The sequence below is a fragment of the Lissotriton helveticus genome, chromosome 3_1 (genome assembly GCF_964261635.1).
Source record: "Lissotriton helveticus chromosome 3_1, aLisHel1.1, whole genome shotgun sequence".
In the NCBI taxonomy this organism is placed as follows: Eukaryota; Metazoa; Chordata; class Amphibia; order Caudata; family Salamandridae; genus Lissotriton; species Lissotriton helveticus.
The window spans coordinates 210,603,069-210,618,187 of NC_136061.1; the positions used below are offsets into that span (position 1 = coordinate 210,603,069).

General features: G+C 43.2%; 1 protein-coding gene across 2 annotated transcripts in view; it reads right to left on the reverse strand.

Annotated features, from left to right (window-relative positions):
* Window positions 1–262: 262 nt before the first annotated feature.
* LOC144822280 (complement factor B-like) overlaps window positions 263–15,119 on the reverse strand; it is an 827,973-nt gene continuing 813,116 nt past the window's right edge. For both annotated transcript variants that reach the window (XM_078679607.1, XM_078679606.1), the window contains one exon: window positions 263–557. In XM_078679607.1, coding sequence (XP_078535733.1) covers window positions 441–557 — 117 coding nt within the window. In that variant the 3' untranslated portion in view covers window positions 263–440. The remainder of the gene's footprint in view (window positions 558–15,119) is intronic.

Here is a 15,119-nt window from a genome sequence, read left to right on the forward strand (position 1 = left end):
TTTGTTTAAAAACTAACATTACAATAGCATACTTAACAAAAAAAACGTAGAAAACAATATTAAAGTTAATTGAACTTGATATTATTCTAAAACAGTTAAAATATATTATACTTCATTATTTTTGTCCACAATATTTTTGTAGTCATAATATTTTGACCAGGTTATTATGATCATACAGTATATTTGAGTAAATACACAGGAGGGAATAGCCTGTCAGCTGGGTTTGTGCAGTGATGAAAAAATAAAGCTACAAACACATACACATGCTCCTGATGCATTTTATTTTCCTAAAAATATATGTACATGACAAAGTAACTTTCCCTATCTAAACGTATGTAGTCTGTATTGAGCTTTGCTACAAAAAGAGTAACAAAAATCATGAAGAGAAACAACTGGTGAGCATGTGCCATAGATGTTCATATACAATTGTCTCTTTTTTGTCATTTTATTCCGGTTTTGCTCTTTATCCAGCTCATAAGCCTGGGCACGCTGGTGTAGAATCCCATAAAATCTTCAGAGCCACATTCTTCGTATCTGCCAAAGCTGACAATGCCAACCTGGTTGGAAAGAAGAAGAGAATTAGTGGGACTGACTTTAGAATGGACAATTTATTTAACTGATGTTGCCAGAGGTGGAACGAGAATGAATAAGTAGTTATTTCTAAAGAATACTCCTTCCTGCTCCTGATGACCTTTTCCCAGACTTCAGGCTGGATATGGAAGTTTTCTTTTTTAGCAATTACTGTTCACTGGTCGCATATGGTGCTGTTATGGATCCAACCATGCATCTAGATGATGATATTATTGAAAATGGCAAAGCTGATTGATAAAGGTAACAAATGGCGCAGGAGATGTCACTTTCCTGTTTTTACCACGCTTCACAGATACCATTAATGCTCCTTAGAGGGGCTTTTAACACCTTTAGTCCCAGTTTTCGAGATTTTGCTACATTTTAGGTCTTGCCTTTGGACAGCTTTAGCTGCCTGGCAGTGGCGAGAGCTCATGTTATCACATCCACACAACATGCAAATACAAGCAGATAGAGATGGTGGCTTTCTGACCTCTCATTTCAGCCATAGGCTACTGTGCTTTAGCTGGCTGTAGGCACTGTCTTACAGGGTTGTCTATCAGCCTATGGAATTTCATGGATTTGAGCACCCTTAAAAATAGTCCACACAAACATTGGCATTAATTCCTTTTTAAATATATTTTTTCATCTATTTTATTTCAGGAGGTCCACAACCCCCATGCTCACTCTAGGTGCTAAAGCCATTGTATGTGCATGTGTGTTGGAACCAGGGGCTACTCCTCCATTAAGACGGAGGAGCGCCGCCCCATTGCTGGAATCAGCATGAAAACATTTGAAATAAAATGATAATAAAGCATTTAATAAAACTGTTTTATTATCAAATTTATTTTACATGTATGAGGGAGCCTTAGTCAAGTCTTGAGGACGTGGCCATCAGCAGTAGGAGGAGTGGTGGGCACAGAGCATCAAGTGCGCATGTCGATTTGGCTGGCCGTCTTAGGAAGGCCAAACCGACATGCACACCTGGATATCTCCAGGCTGTTGCTTGGAGATAGCAGAAGGGCTCAGGAGCACAGACTTTCAGTCCCTGCTGGAGCGTGAAACTAGCCCCCTCTGACCAATCCTGGTGCTTCTCTCGTGCTGGGTAATACCAGCATGAGAGCAGTGTCTGAATTGGTGCAGGGGTGTCTGGGAGCCTTGTGTGCAGCTTGTGTGCATCAGGAGCGGAAGAGCGCAACGAGGCAGTGAGGCAGTGGGCGGTAAGTTGTATTTTTTTAGCCACCTGCGCTGCTCCACCACTTTTACATGCTAGCTGCTGCTACTGGTTGGAACGCATGCATACAACATGTGTCGTGACACACCAGCAGCTAGTATGGCTTTTTTATATTTAAGAAAGGTAAATGAAAATACCAAAAGCAATGCTACTGGACATCAAAAAAGGAAGTAAGGGCTAGGTAAAAACTGTCGGACTATCTTGAAAAGATAATGAAACAAAAAGATTTGACAACGTGTCAGCAACCACCTGTTAAAGGCAGACCTATTGCCTATGCCAATGCTCGTTTCTTTCTTTTTATTTAAAAAGATTTTTATTGAACATTTTCCAAGATAAATGAACAGAGGAGGGAGAAACAGAAAAGGAATAGAAACAGGGGTATATTGAAGAGCCTAGACCAGGTACAGAGGAACTGGGATAGGAGGTTGACATAGAAAATCATGAACATATATCAAAACTTAGGCGGGTCGCATTAAATCAGAGCAGTATAAAGTTCTGCCTCCAACAAAAAAGATGTATAAATCAATATGGTACCAGTAGGCGATTGAGTGAGAAGCGATGTATAAAGAGGGTCAGCTCACATAGATTAAATGGTACATGGTGTCAGGTATCTTGCAGTGAAGATTATAACATGAGGCAGTTAAATTGGACAGAGATTAAGGGAAATAGTGTCAGCCAGAATTGAGGAGCAGATAGAATGTTTGTTCGGGGCAAAAGACAGACATGAGGCCAGGGCCGGATTGGGAACCACAACCGGCCCTGGCACTCGGGGGGGAAGGTTGGAGGTGCCACCGAGTTCTTTGTCGGGGCTGGTTTTCGGCCGATTTTGGTACAGGGCCGATTTTGCAGCAATGCTGCAAAAACGGCTGTTGTAACCTATGTAGTTGGGCTTTCCCGTATCCCTTCTTCCTCCCCCGCGCCCATTTTACCTTTGGTTTAGTCTTAGAACCTTCAGGTGAAGGCTGTGTTAGAACGTTCAGAGAAGGTCTTACAAGGGCTCCCACAAGCTGGGGGCACTGTTACTGGATACTTCATGAATAAAGAATGCTAAACTTTACCTTTGTGTGGATCCTTTTTACAACATTTCGTGGTCTGGAAGCTGTGTCAGGGACGGCGTGGTGCCCTCCCCTGAAGTACTGCTTTGCTTGGTCGGATGCCGGAGTAGAGCAAGTCCAAGGCGACATATGGTGAATGGTCGTGGATTTGAAGCAAGGTCGTGCTCCCGAGTGGTGAGGGGCAAACTTCTCTCACGTGTATCAGGAAACGGAGTCCTTAGCGGTGATTGTGAGTGTGAAGCTGACCGGGTCTCGCTGCACCATCAACAGCCGGGAGGTACGTGTGGCGGAGGAATTTTCGTCAGCCTTTCTGGGGAATTAAGGAAGTTTTCTTGCTCAGCTGTACTCCCCGTTCGTCCCCTGGGATCCTGTGATGTCCTGTTAGAGCGCTGTTGCTTTGCGAGGGGTGCCCACTCACACAGGGAGCCCTCATGCTTCACTCGCATACCTCGCCCCAATCGCAGGCTTCAGGCGTCGCAAGTTGGCAGAGGAGGCTTGTCTCCACACCGCGCTCCTCAAATTCTCTTGACGTGGGGCGGGCCGGCAGGGAGCAGAGACGAGGAGCTACCCTTTGAGGGACGTCGTGAAGGTGCCTGTGCCGCTTTAGCGCCGCGGTGGGACATTTCGTTTTAGCAGAATCTCCCCACAGAGAAGACTTCAGTGAATCAGCTTGCGCTTCCTGACTGAAACCCCTCCTCACAGGAAGTTCCCGCCTGCTGTGTCCTGTGGTATTGGGACTGGCTCAGAGAGGGGGAATCATCGTAACAGAAAGAGGACTTTCCACCTCATATCCTTTAAAAAGGTGTTTTATCTTGGTGGAACATTGTCAGCCGTATATCTAATTTCCTGGGCCCAGCATTAAAAAACAGGTCCAATGTGGGAAGATTGCAATGTGTAAAAGAGTTTAACAGCCTCCTCACCAGTATTTGTAAACCATAAATAGTATTTCTATCTTTTCTAAAATTTCGGAGGAGGAGTACAGGGGTGAAATTGTTGTGGTTCCTTATATAACATTATGGCTGGAGCAGGGATGAGTCAGCCACCACCATTTCTTAACGAACTGGGTGAGCCTGACATTCCATGGAGGAGGTGGGAAGGTATTTTTAAGTCCTACCTGATAGCTATAGGGGGAGGTAACTATTCAAATGTGAGAAAACAGCACATTTTACTACACAATTTAGGAATTCAGGGCAGGAAAATATTTGAAGATATAACAGGGAGATTGGTTGAGGATGAACAAGAGGAGGAGATTGAAGGGACAAATGTGTATGAATATACCCTACGGAAATTGGAAGCCCACTTCAAAGTTAAATTGAACGTGGTCCTAGAGAGACACAAAAAGAGAGTGCAAAAGAAAGAGGAGAAGGTAACCGCATATGTAGCGGTCTTGAGGGGTTTGTCAGCAACGTGCGAATTTGGGGCTCTCACTGATTCTTTGATTAGAGACCAACTAGTGAGATGTACAAATGATCAAAGATTCAAGAGGAATTACTCACTAGGAATCCTTACCTAGAAGAAGCGTTAAGCATAGCAAAAGGTTTGGAACATACAGCTATGTGCATGGAAGAAATGAAAATTCATGAGGGGGTAAACAGGGAAAAGAGTGAGAGTAAGACTTCTGCTACTGAAGAGACAGTATGTAAGGTTGGGGAAAAAGTAAGAGAAAATCAACGCACCAAGACCGAAAGTTTACAGTGTTTCAAGTGCGGTAGCCCCAATCACATGGCTAACAATTGGAAGTGCCCCGCAAGAAATGTGATGTGCAGAAAATATAATAGGAGGGGGCATTTTTCAAAAGTATGTAAAGTGTATAGTCCAAAGATACATGCCATTGAAAATGTAGAAAGAGAGGAGAAATATGATAAAACATATTTTTTTCAAATTGATGATGAAAATGTGAATGATGATACCAATTATCCCAAATGTGAAATTACTCTAGATGGAGAAAAGTTTCAAGTGTATGCTGATTTGTGTTCGCCTTTTACTTTGGTTGACAAAAGAATTTTTGAAGAGAAATTTGCTAAGCACCAAGTAAAGTTAGAGAAAGCTGACATATGTCCCTTAGGTTATAATAGGGAACTTATCCCTTTAGAAGGTATGGCCAGGATGAGGATTTCATTTAAAAACAGGCACGCGGTAGGAAAAGTCTATGTCTCCACAAAGGGTTCTAGTCTGCTGGGGTGGAAACATCAGAAGGAGTTAGGGATCACCCTAGACCCCAATAACAGAGAGCAAGTCTTACTGGTGGAACCCCCCAGGATAGGTGATGAGTTAACAACAGAATTTAGGGAGGTGTTTAATGAAAAACTAGGAGTGCTAAAGAACTATATGCACAAAATCTTCCTCAAAGATGGGGCCGTGCCAGTAGTACACAAAACTCGGTCGATTCCTCTGCGTATGAGGGAGCCTTTGAAACTGGAACTGGAAAAACTTGTTAGCCAAGGTGTCATCAAGGAAATCGAAAGTTCGGCATGGTTGGCCCCAGTTGTCATCACGACTAAGGATGGTGGGAGGAACATAAGGCTTTGTGTGGATTTGAGAGACTTAAATGCCAACATCCTCGTAGATAGATATCGCCTACCGAGGATTAGCGAGATGCTGAGTACCGTTTAGGGGGCAAAATATTTTAGCGTCTTCGACCTATCCACGGCCTATTATCAGATTAAACTCCATCCTGAGTCTCAGTCGTTAACAGCTTTCACGACACCATTTGGAAATTAAAATTTTTTGCGGATGCCATTCGGTCTGGCGTCCGCAGCTGCAGCTTTCCAAAGGGTGATGCAACATGTACTCAAAGACTGTATCAAAACGATGTGCTTTCAGGATGATATCCTGATTTATAGATCGAATGAAAAAGAACATAATGACAACGCATAAGGAGTCTTGGAGAAACTAAAGGAAATGGGTTTCACCATAAAAGTGAGCAAGTGTAAACTAGGAGTTAGCTCCGTGGATTATCTGGGTCATACCATCTCAGAGGAGGGCATCAAACCAAAGTTTGACCTTGTTAATGCAGTGAGAGATGCACCCACGCCCTCAAACAAAGAGGACATCTTGTCATTCCTTGGATTGGCAGAATACATGGCGAAATTCATCAAAGACTTCGCCACGACGTCACATCCCCTCAGAGAGTTAGTCAAAAAGGATAGCCCTTACATTTGGGGAAAAGATCAAGAGATGGCTTTGGCTAACATAAAAAAAGATATTATAGAAGCACCATTCATTGGAAACTTCAACCTGGAAAAGGACACTATAATATCAACGGATGCCAGCAACAAAGGTATTGGGGCCACCCTGGCACAAAGGTCGGATAACAAAGTGAAGGTGGTAGCCTTTGCGTCCAGGACGCTTACAGGACCTGAAGCCAACTACTCCACAGTGGAAAAAGAGGGCCTGGCAGTTTATTGGGCCATTAAGCACTTCAAGTTCTATGTTTGGGGAGTTCCATTTGAAGTGCACACGGACCCTAAACCATTGGTGTCGTTGTTTGCAAAAAAAGACATGAAGAACATGACTCCACGAATTGCAAAATGGGTATTAGGTCTCTAAGGGTTCAACTTCAGAACGGCATACATACCAGGGCAACAAATTAAAGTTGCGGATTTCTTATCCAGAGCTCCGGTGAGTGGAGAAGGGGAGGAAGTGAAGAGTGAAGAAACAATATTGGAAGTGAGTCTTGCCGCGGTGGCAAAAGACCAATGGGATGCACACATGGAGCAGGATGAAATTTTAAAGAAAGTCAAATCACACACAGTGACCGGTTGGCCAAACAAATGCAAAGACCTGGAAACCGAAATCCAACCCTATTGGAATGTGATGGATGAACTTTCGGTGGAGGAGAAATGTATCCTCAAGTCAGGGAAGTTGATACCTCCGGAGGGGCTAAGGAACCAAGTAATTGATCTGGCCCATGAAGGACACTTGGGTCGCAGCCTCAGTAAAGCAAGATTAAGATCAGAGTATTGGTTTCCTGCAATGGATCATGACATGGAGGACAAAGTAAGAGACTGCTATGCATGTAGTCTAAGCGACAAGTCAAAAGTGACAAGGCACGCACCCCTGAGTCCGATAGAGGTTCCGAAAGCACCCTGGGTTAAGCTAGGTTTCGATATGGCAGGCCCTATTCAGGCGAGGGGTCCTCAGGAATGGTACTTGTTGGTGCTTATAGATTACTACTCCAACTGGATATCTCACAAGATGGTACACAACATCAACACAAAATCTTTGATCTCTTTCTTAAGTGATGTATTTTTGAGACAAGGCATCCCCCCTACGATGATCACGGACAACGGCGTACAGTTGGTCTCAGAGGAAATGAAAGAGTTTTTAAAGGACAGCTCGATCACACACGTTCGCACACACTTGTATTGCCCCAAGGCAAATGGGAAGGTGGAAAGAGCGAACCGCATGTTAAAAGAGTGCATTCAACTGGCCAACAAGTCGGGGAAAAACGTGGAGGAAGCAATCAGGGACATGTTATGGTCTTACCATACCACACCTAATCTAACTACAGGACACTCTCCATTCGAGTTGTTAAGAGGAAGGAAAGCAGGATCAAAGTTATCTCCCGATCGGATGGGAAGGAAGCTGGCAGTGGAGATCGATCAGGAGGAGACCAGTAAGAAGACTGAAGACAAACAAAACAAATACAAAGAATGGTACGACAAGAAGTGGGGTGCCAAGGAGAGGAACTTTAGACAGGGGCAAAGTGTCTACATCAAGAAACCAACAAAACTGGGCAGAAGTGGAGACAAGTTTTATGCCCCATGTAAAACCAAGGAAGTGAAGAAAAGCGTAGTCGTCATGGAAGACGGCAAAATGTGGAGTCAGGACCAGGTTGCACCTGTCAGAGGAGGAGTTACTAACCTAGGTGAAGGCAGGTCAGCTGACAGGGGTTCCAGGATGGAAGAGGGGCAGATTAGGAAAGGGGCAAGACAAAGAAGCTCTCCGCACTGGCACAGACAGTATAGCATGACGTGAGGGGTTCCCCAGCGGTTTCCCCTCTTTGGTGCATAGGCCTGGGGTCTTCTGCGCAAGATCTTGCATTACAGTTCTGTTATCCTTCTGTCATCTCTTTTTCATCTCCCCCCCCCTCCTCCTCTCCCGTCTCTCTTCTCCCGTTCTCCCTTTATTTCTTTTCTGTGTTTCTCCTTAGGGAGGATGATGTGTTGTAACCTATGTAGTTGGGTTTTCCCGTATTCCTTTCTTCCTCCCCCGTGCCCATTTTACCTTTGGTTTAGTCTAAGAACCTTCAGGTGAAGGCTGTGTTAGAACGTTCAGAGAAGGTCTGACAAGGGCTCCGACAAGCTGGGGGCACTGTTACTGCATACTTCATGAATAAAGAATGGTAAACTTTACCTTCGTGTGGACCCTATTTACAACAACGGCCCTGTCACAAAAACGGCCTCCAGAGGCCCAACACCGGCCCCCACCCTTGCGGCGCACCGGGGGATTGCCCGGTGCCCGCTATGTCCAGTCCGGCCCTGCATGAGGAGATAGCAAAAAGGAATAGATCCAGCTACTCGCACAATAGGTCTTTAAAGAGGTTTAGTGGAGGCAAAGTAGTTGTCGAGGGCTGTACAGACAGAGGAATTGCGGACTATCCATAGAAAGCTTCGGAGGGAGAGGTTATCCGTGCCTCTCAAGAAGGAGACCCTGTTTAACCAAGATCGGAAAGAGGTAGCTGCTGTTTTTCTCCAGTTAGCAAGTACTGTTTTGCAGGCAGCTGTTAGGAGGATATTATTCAAGAGGCTATCACTACAAGAGTTGATTTTTGGGTGCAGGAATCCTTGGACCAGGGATAGGAAGTTCCTTTCTAGTTGGACTCAGGATGTGAATGTAGTTGATTACCAAGTCCAAGATATGAAGTTACTGCCCTGCAGTATTAGAGGAGGTGGGGGAGGACACCAGTCGAGTTATTACAATTCCAGCACAATGAATTATCCCTGAGGGATAGCTTGTGGAGACGGTACGAAGTCTGGGACGTTTGTTCTGCCATATAAATTTGTTTATTAATCTATCAACTTTTTGGTGGAAATCATCCAATAAGCTAACTGAAGCATATTCGCTAGGGAGTTGATTATAGGAGTGATTATCATTTTGAAGGACTCTATACGGCCCCACCATGTAAGAAATGTGGGATTTCAACACTCCAGGAGAGATTCAATTTTCTTCAGCATTAGATTCTCGTTGTGGTGAAGGGAGTCCTATACATCTGAGTTGAACTCCAGGCCCAAGTATTTAATAAACTTTGGTTGCCAGGTTAGGATTGTGTTTGCGAACAGGGCTCGGGAGACCAGATTATTCAGGGCAAGGATTTCGGATTTGTCTTTATTTAATTTATCATTTAAACTCGGGCATACTCTTCTATGCTCTGAAGTAGGGCAGGAATAGACTGTGAAGCCTCTTTGGTCATTATTAAAATATCATCAGCATAGGCTGCTAGCTTCACTGCAGACTTATTAAAGGAGACACCGTGAATGTGGGGATTCAATCTAATCTTGTGGAGAAGGGGTTCAAGGCTTAGGATGAAACGGGTTGCGGAGAGGGAGCAGCCCTGTCTTGTACCTCTCTCTAGGTTAAATGCTGTGGAGAGTAGGCCCCCAGACCTCACTTTAGACGATGGACCACTGTAAAGAGCCATTACCATTTTAGTGTAAGATTCTCCATGATTAAATTTCAGTAAGGACTTGCGGAGAAATGGGAGACCAAAACAAAAGCTTTTTCAGCATTGAGGGTAATCGCTACAGTTTCTGTAGGGGTCGCTTTGGCTTTTTCGATGACGTGGCATAGGAGATTTTCAATGGATAGCCTATTCTTCTTGAAACCCACCTGTGAGTGATCAATCAGCCGGGGAAGGAGAGGTTTGAGTCTCTTATGTTAGCGTAGATCTTTGCATCCAGATTAATTAGGGATATTGGTCTATAGTTCTTAACCTGCGTTGGGTCTTTGTCATCTTTTGGGATTACAACTATGGTGGCATCGCTAGTAGTGTCCATGATGGTTCCAGAGTCAGCAAAGTGGTGATACAGGGATAACAGGGTTGATTCGAGTAAGTGAGTGAAGGTTTTAAAAAAGTTAGCCGAGTAGCCATCAGGGCCTGGAGCTTTACAGGGTTTCAAGAAACGTATTGCTGAGTCAAATTCTGTAATCCAAAATGGGGAGCTGCGGGTCAGCTTCTCTTGATCAGAGATGGTCAGGAGAGGAATGTCATTGAGACAGGCTGCGCGGGAGGGTGAAGAGATGACAGAGTCATCTTTATATAGTGTTTGGTAAAATTCTTTAACAATTTCCCAAAATATTTGAGGTCTGGTGTCGGTTACATTTGATGTATCATTGAGAGAGTCAATTCCCTTACGGTTAAGTTTGTGTTTTAAATAGGAGGCTACGATTTTGCCTGCTTTATTCATGTTGCAGAGTTTTATTGGCTTTTATATTTGTTGATCCATACACCTGCTCATTCGTTCAAAATTCTGTTGTATTCAAACTTTTTGTTGGTGAGGGTGGAGAGGGTTTGTGGGTTCGAGCCAGACATGTGGGAAGATAACAGAGATTTAATATTTTTTTCTACTTCCATCAAGTCTTTATCGTGATCCTTATTCATTTTGGCTAGTTTCTTTTGCCATGACACTAGTAAACTTGTCAGGGTTCAAGCCCTACGCATATTGTGCAGTCCAATATTTTTCACAGACCCACAGTTTGTCTGTTAGGGGGGCTTAGACACCGGACAGTACAGGCATATGCAACATCTTTGTCTTCCTGGGCACAAAAGTCATCTTTGGGAGGTAGACCATGCTTTTTATTGTTACGCACAGAGACTGAAAGTTGTGCCACTCTCGCTTCCTTTGGCCCTCCAGTGTTCAGTCTTGCAACTATTCACAGATGGTTTGGATGAGACTAAATGATATATATCCAATGAAATGTATAAAGTTGACACCAGGGCATGAGACATGAGACATGGAGTAGTGCTCTGTTGTGATGCCTGAATGGGATATTTCAGTTATTCTGAAGATGTGCAGACAATGTCACTTTGTGAAAAAGCTGACAACTCACTGGAGGGTTTCAAACAAAGAAGGGATCATTCTATGCTATCCAAATGCTTTCTTTGGTTAGGCAATTCAATATAAAATTCTGAAAGGCCCCTTCTTTTGCAAAGTCTGTGATTTTCTGTCAGCCAAGAATACCCATATTTGTCATCTGCCCAGAGACTGAAGTTCATCTGATGGTCCCATAGCTGAACTTCCTCTGCTGCCTTCCCATGCTCAGTATAGGGTGCATCAGATATGAGGCATGATCTCACAATTAATTCTGCCCTGCTTTCAAAAAGCGTGTAAAGGCCACATGTAAGACCCCTCTGCAATGGTGCCCAGAGAACAGGTGGAAAATATACCATTATAACTTATTAGACAAGATATTACTCCCGCAACACAACTAATTCTGTAATCCCCTATTGAAAACTAGCAGATTAATTTGGCAGGCTACGTTCAATGACCCATAACAATTGCACCATTTAGTTGTTCGTGAGAGACTACTACTTAGGATCAGGAGCTTCACAGTCTTTTGATTAACACCCTGTGAGCTATGACACACGACCATAATATGCACACAATGTTCACAATCATCCTCCTACAAATCCTATTTATCACAGAAGCATAGTTAATTCCCTCCCTCTGTTGTGTATACACTCCCAAACAATTACACTCAAAGCTGGACTGGCCGTAGTGGGTTCTGGGTATTTCCCCATGGTCGCCGGTTTTGGACCCCTGTGGGCCATTTTTTTACCGGGGTACGGTTTTGCAGCAAAATCAGTGCCATGTAAAAAAAGCAGCTGCAATGTTTTCCAAGCGCACCACACCCGACCCCTCCCCCTCAGTCCAGCCCAGTGGTCGAACTCAATTGCCAGGGCCGGTTTGCATTTTCAGTACGGCCATGCACCCAAAAACATATAACATCAGAATAGTAAGTGGGCCAAGGATTGTGTTGTGACACACAAAATCACACCAACACTACCTCCCCACTAGCAACTCATTCAGATTCATTGAACTCTACTATCACATCTCTTCCAAATCTAATCAATTTACTCATGGCTGGAAGTTCCAACTTCTGTCTAGAGGGTGAAGCAATCCCTTCTTCAGATCAGTTCCTTGACCACTGTGACAGGATATACAGAAAAGCCATGCCCACTTGCCCCTTAAGCAAAGAACAGCACCTGGATAATATCATCCAACAAGGCTTTCAAGTTAGCAACATAAACCTCAATCTAGTCATCTGGTCTGATGATAAACATCCTCCTTTCACCATTTGTTTACCAAAAAAAGACCATAATTAGAGATGTACCTCCAGACTCACCCTCTTCCACATAACAAAAACTTATTTTGCTTCCACATTCAGATCTGTCTTTTTAAAGAAACCTATTCCACACCAACATATCTGCCTATTATCTCCTTTGTGCACTTACAATCAACATACAATAGTGAGTGGACAAAGGCACACGGTTCCTAAAAGGTAAACTTGTTGAAAGCAGAAATCAATGGTTTTCCGAAACTTGCAAAAAGATTCTAGCAAAGAGAAACGGCATGATGGAAATGTCCCAGGTACACCACCACAGCTAACCTCAACACCACATCAAATCCTCATGTAGCACCTACTACAGCCATCTATAAAACTAAAAATACCTTCTTTGACAAATTGAGTTAAACAAGCTACAACAGCTTAAGAGAATGGCGAGTCTCCAATTGACATGCAAAGAGAATTTTGATTGCATTAAAGGGGGTTAACATTACGCAATAACCTTTTATTGCTGCCCCAACATCCAACCTATCATCAAATACATCACAACACATTAGAATGTTCAGACAATCTATATATCCAAGGCATGCAGTCATCATCCTCTTTAAGCTGTGACAAAACAAGATAAATCCTTCATCTTCTGCCAAATACCTTTATTGTAAATTGTCTGCGAATAAAAACATAAAATTAATTCACAAGAACATTGCTGTCATAATATTATCCATATTATTAAATATTACTTTTATATTCCCTTTTTGTGTAATAATTCTTCTCCTCATAGGGTGAGGAGGGCTGGATAATGTTAGTCTCTGTTGTCTTTAATGAAATCAAGATTGTCTTTGCATGTTAATTGGAGACTTGTCATTTCATTACAAGACCAGAGGCTACGATTATGCATGTGTAAAGCCATCCAGGGCCACGCTACTTATATGCTTCACGGGTCTTAAATAATGTTTTGAGAAAGTATTCAATTTGGACCACTCATAAGTAGCTATTGAAACTGCTTTGTAAGGCTTCAAATAAGACAGTAATAACTGTTCCTCTCCAACTACCCTAAATTCCCATAACTTGTTCACATATGACTTCATACAACTCACCAGGGATACCTTTGCACACTCATGAAAATAGGGATAACAAATTGTCTCAGACATGGTTTTAGTCCTCTTCCAAACGTCAAAATGTACTCTGTCAAGAGAATACAATCTATTCAAAGTCTCCAATGCCTTAACATCAGAAACTCTTCTGAGGAAATTAAGAAAAGGCTACGATTATGCATGTGTTAAGCCATCAAGGGCAACACTACTCATATGCTCCACGGGTCCTAAATAATGTTTTGAGAAAGTATTCACATTGGACCACTCATAAGTAGCTATTGAAACTGCTTTGTAAGGCTTCAAATAAGACAGTAATAACTGTTCCTCTCCATCTGCCCTAAATTCCAATAACTTGTTCACATATGACTTCATACAACTCACCAGGGATACCTTTGCACACTCATAACAGATTGTCTCAGACATGGTTTTAGTCCTCTTCCAAACTTCAAAATATACCCTGTCAGGAGAATACAATCTATTTGAGGTCTCCAATGCCGTAACATCAGAAACTCTTTTAAAGAAATTAAGAAAAGTAAAGTTGTTAACTTCAAAGAAATCTGTCTAAGCGAAAGGTAATTATTACCTGGCCATGAAGTGAACAACCTGAAAACTAAACTTACATCCTATGACGATTCATACCAAGCCCTAGGGTGTCTCCTTAACCTAACTCTCTACATTACTCTCTTAATCAAAGGGTCATTTCCTGTTGCAAAATTATCAACTAAAGCATGTTGATAATCCTACATGAGAGACCAGAGCTGAATAAATCAGCTAAGTAGTTTGCTACCTCGGCTACAGGAGCTTCCACAGAAACCCCTTCTCATACACCAACAACACTACTTCTTCCATACTCCCTTGTATCTCTTTCTATTGCCCGGGCCCAGGACTCATTCAATAGGTCTTTAGCCTTTTCTGAAAGACCAGAATATCTACTAGTACCCATTAAATCTCCCAAACAAGAAGTTTCATACTACCTTCTAAAACCAAAGGTGTTACTCTCTGAATCCACCAGAAGACCTAAAGAAACCAGAACCAGACAGGGTATTGCTACCACGAATTCCATCACGCCGGTGAACCAAACCTGCAACTTTTAATAGGGTGTTACTAGATTGATACTGCATTTTCTGTCTCGACCTTAATCAACATTAGGCAAGGCATAACCTCCCTCTCTCTCTCAATCCTGGAGAAAAGTGTCTACTGCCATTGCCCCAGGGTCTGGTTTCCAACTGAAGTATCTGAGTATCTTGTATGTCAATCTGCCCGCAAACAAGTCCACTTGATTCGGACACCATAACCTTTGAATCAAACCAAAAACCTCTGGATTCAACTTCCAGTCGCTGAAGTACCTGAGGAGCTTGGAGTTCTAATCCACCCTTAAATTTTCCTGACCAGGAGTTGGTTCACTTGGCAACATTATGAAAGGACGCAGAAAGATAATAGTCTACATATATTAGGGTGGACAGTTGGTGTCAGGGTGGCAGACCGGGAAGTGGGTGGAGGGAGGGGGGAGGAGTTGGTTTACTTTGCAACATTAGCGCGTGTTTATATATACACAACCTTGGTTTCGAATACGTGCATGTCCAATATGTGCGTGTTTTTAATCGAAAGGCCGAACAGACCCTATTGATTTGGCTGCTGCGCAACAAATACAAGGGACGCATATAGACAATAGTCTACATATATTAGGATGGACAGATGGTGTCAGGATGGCAGACCGGGAAGTGGATGGAGGGAGTGGGGAGGAGTTGGTTCACTTTGCAACCCGAACAGACCCTATAGATGTGTTTGCTGCGCAACAAATACAAGGGACGCATATAGACAATAGTCTACATATATTCGGATGGACAGTTGGTGTCAGGATGGCAGACCGGGAAGTGGGTG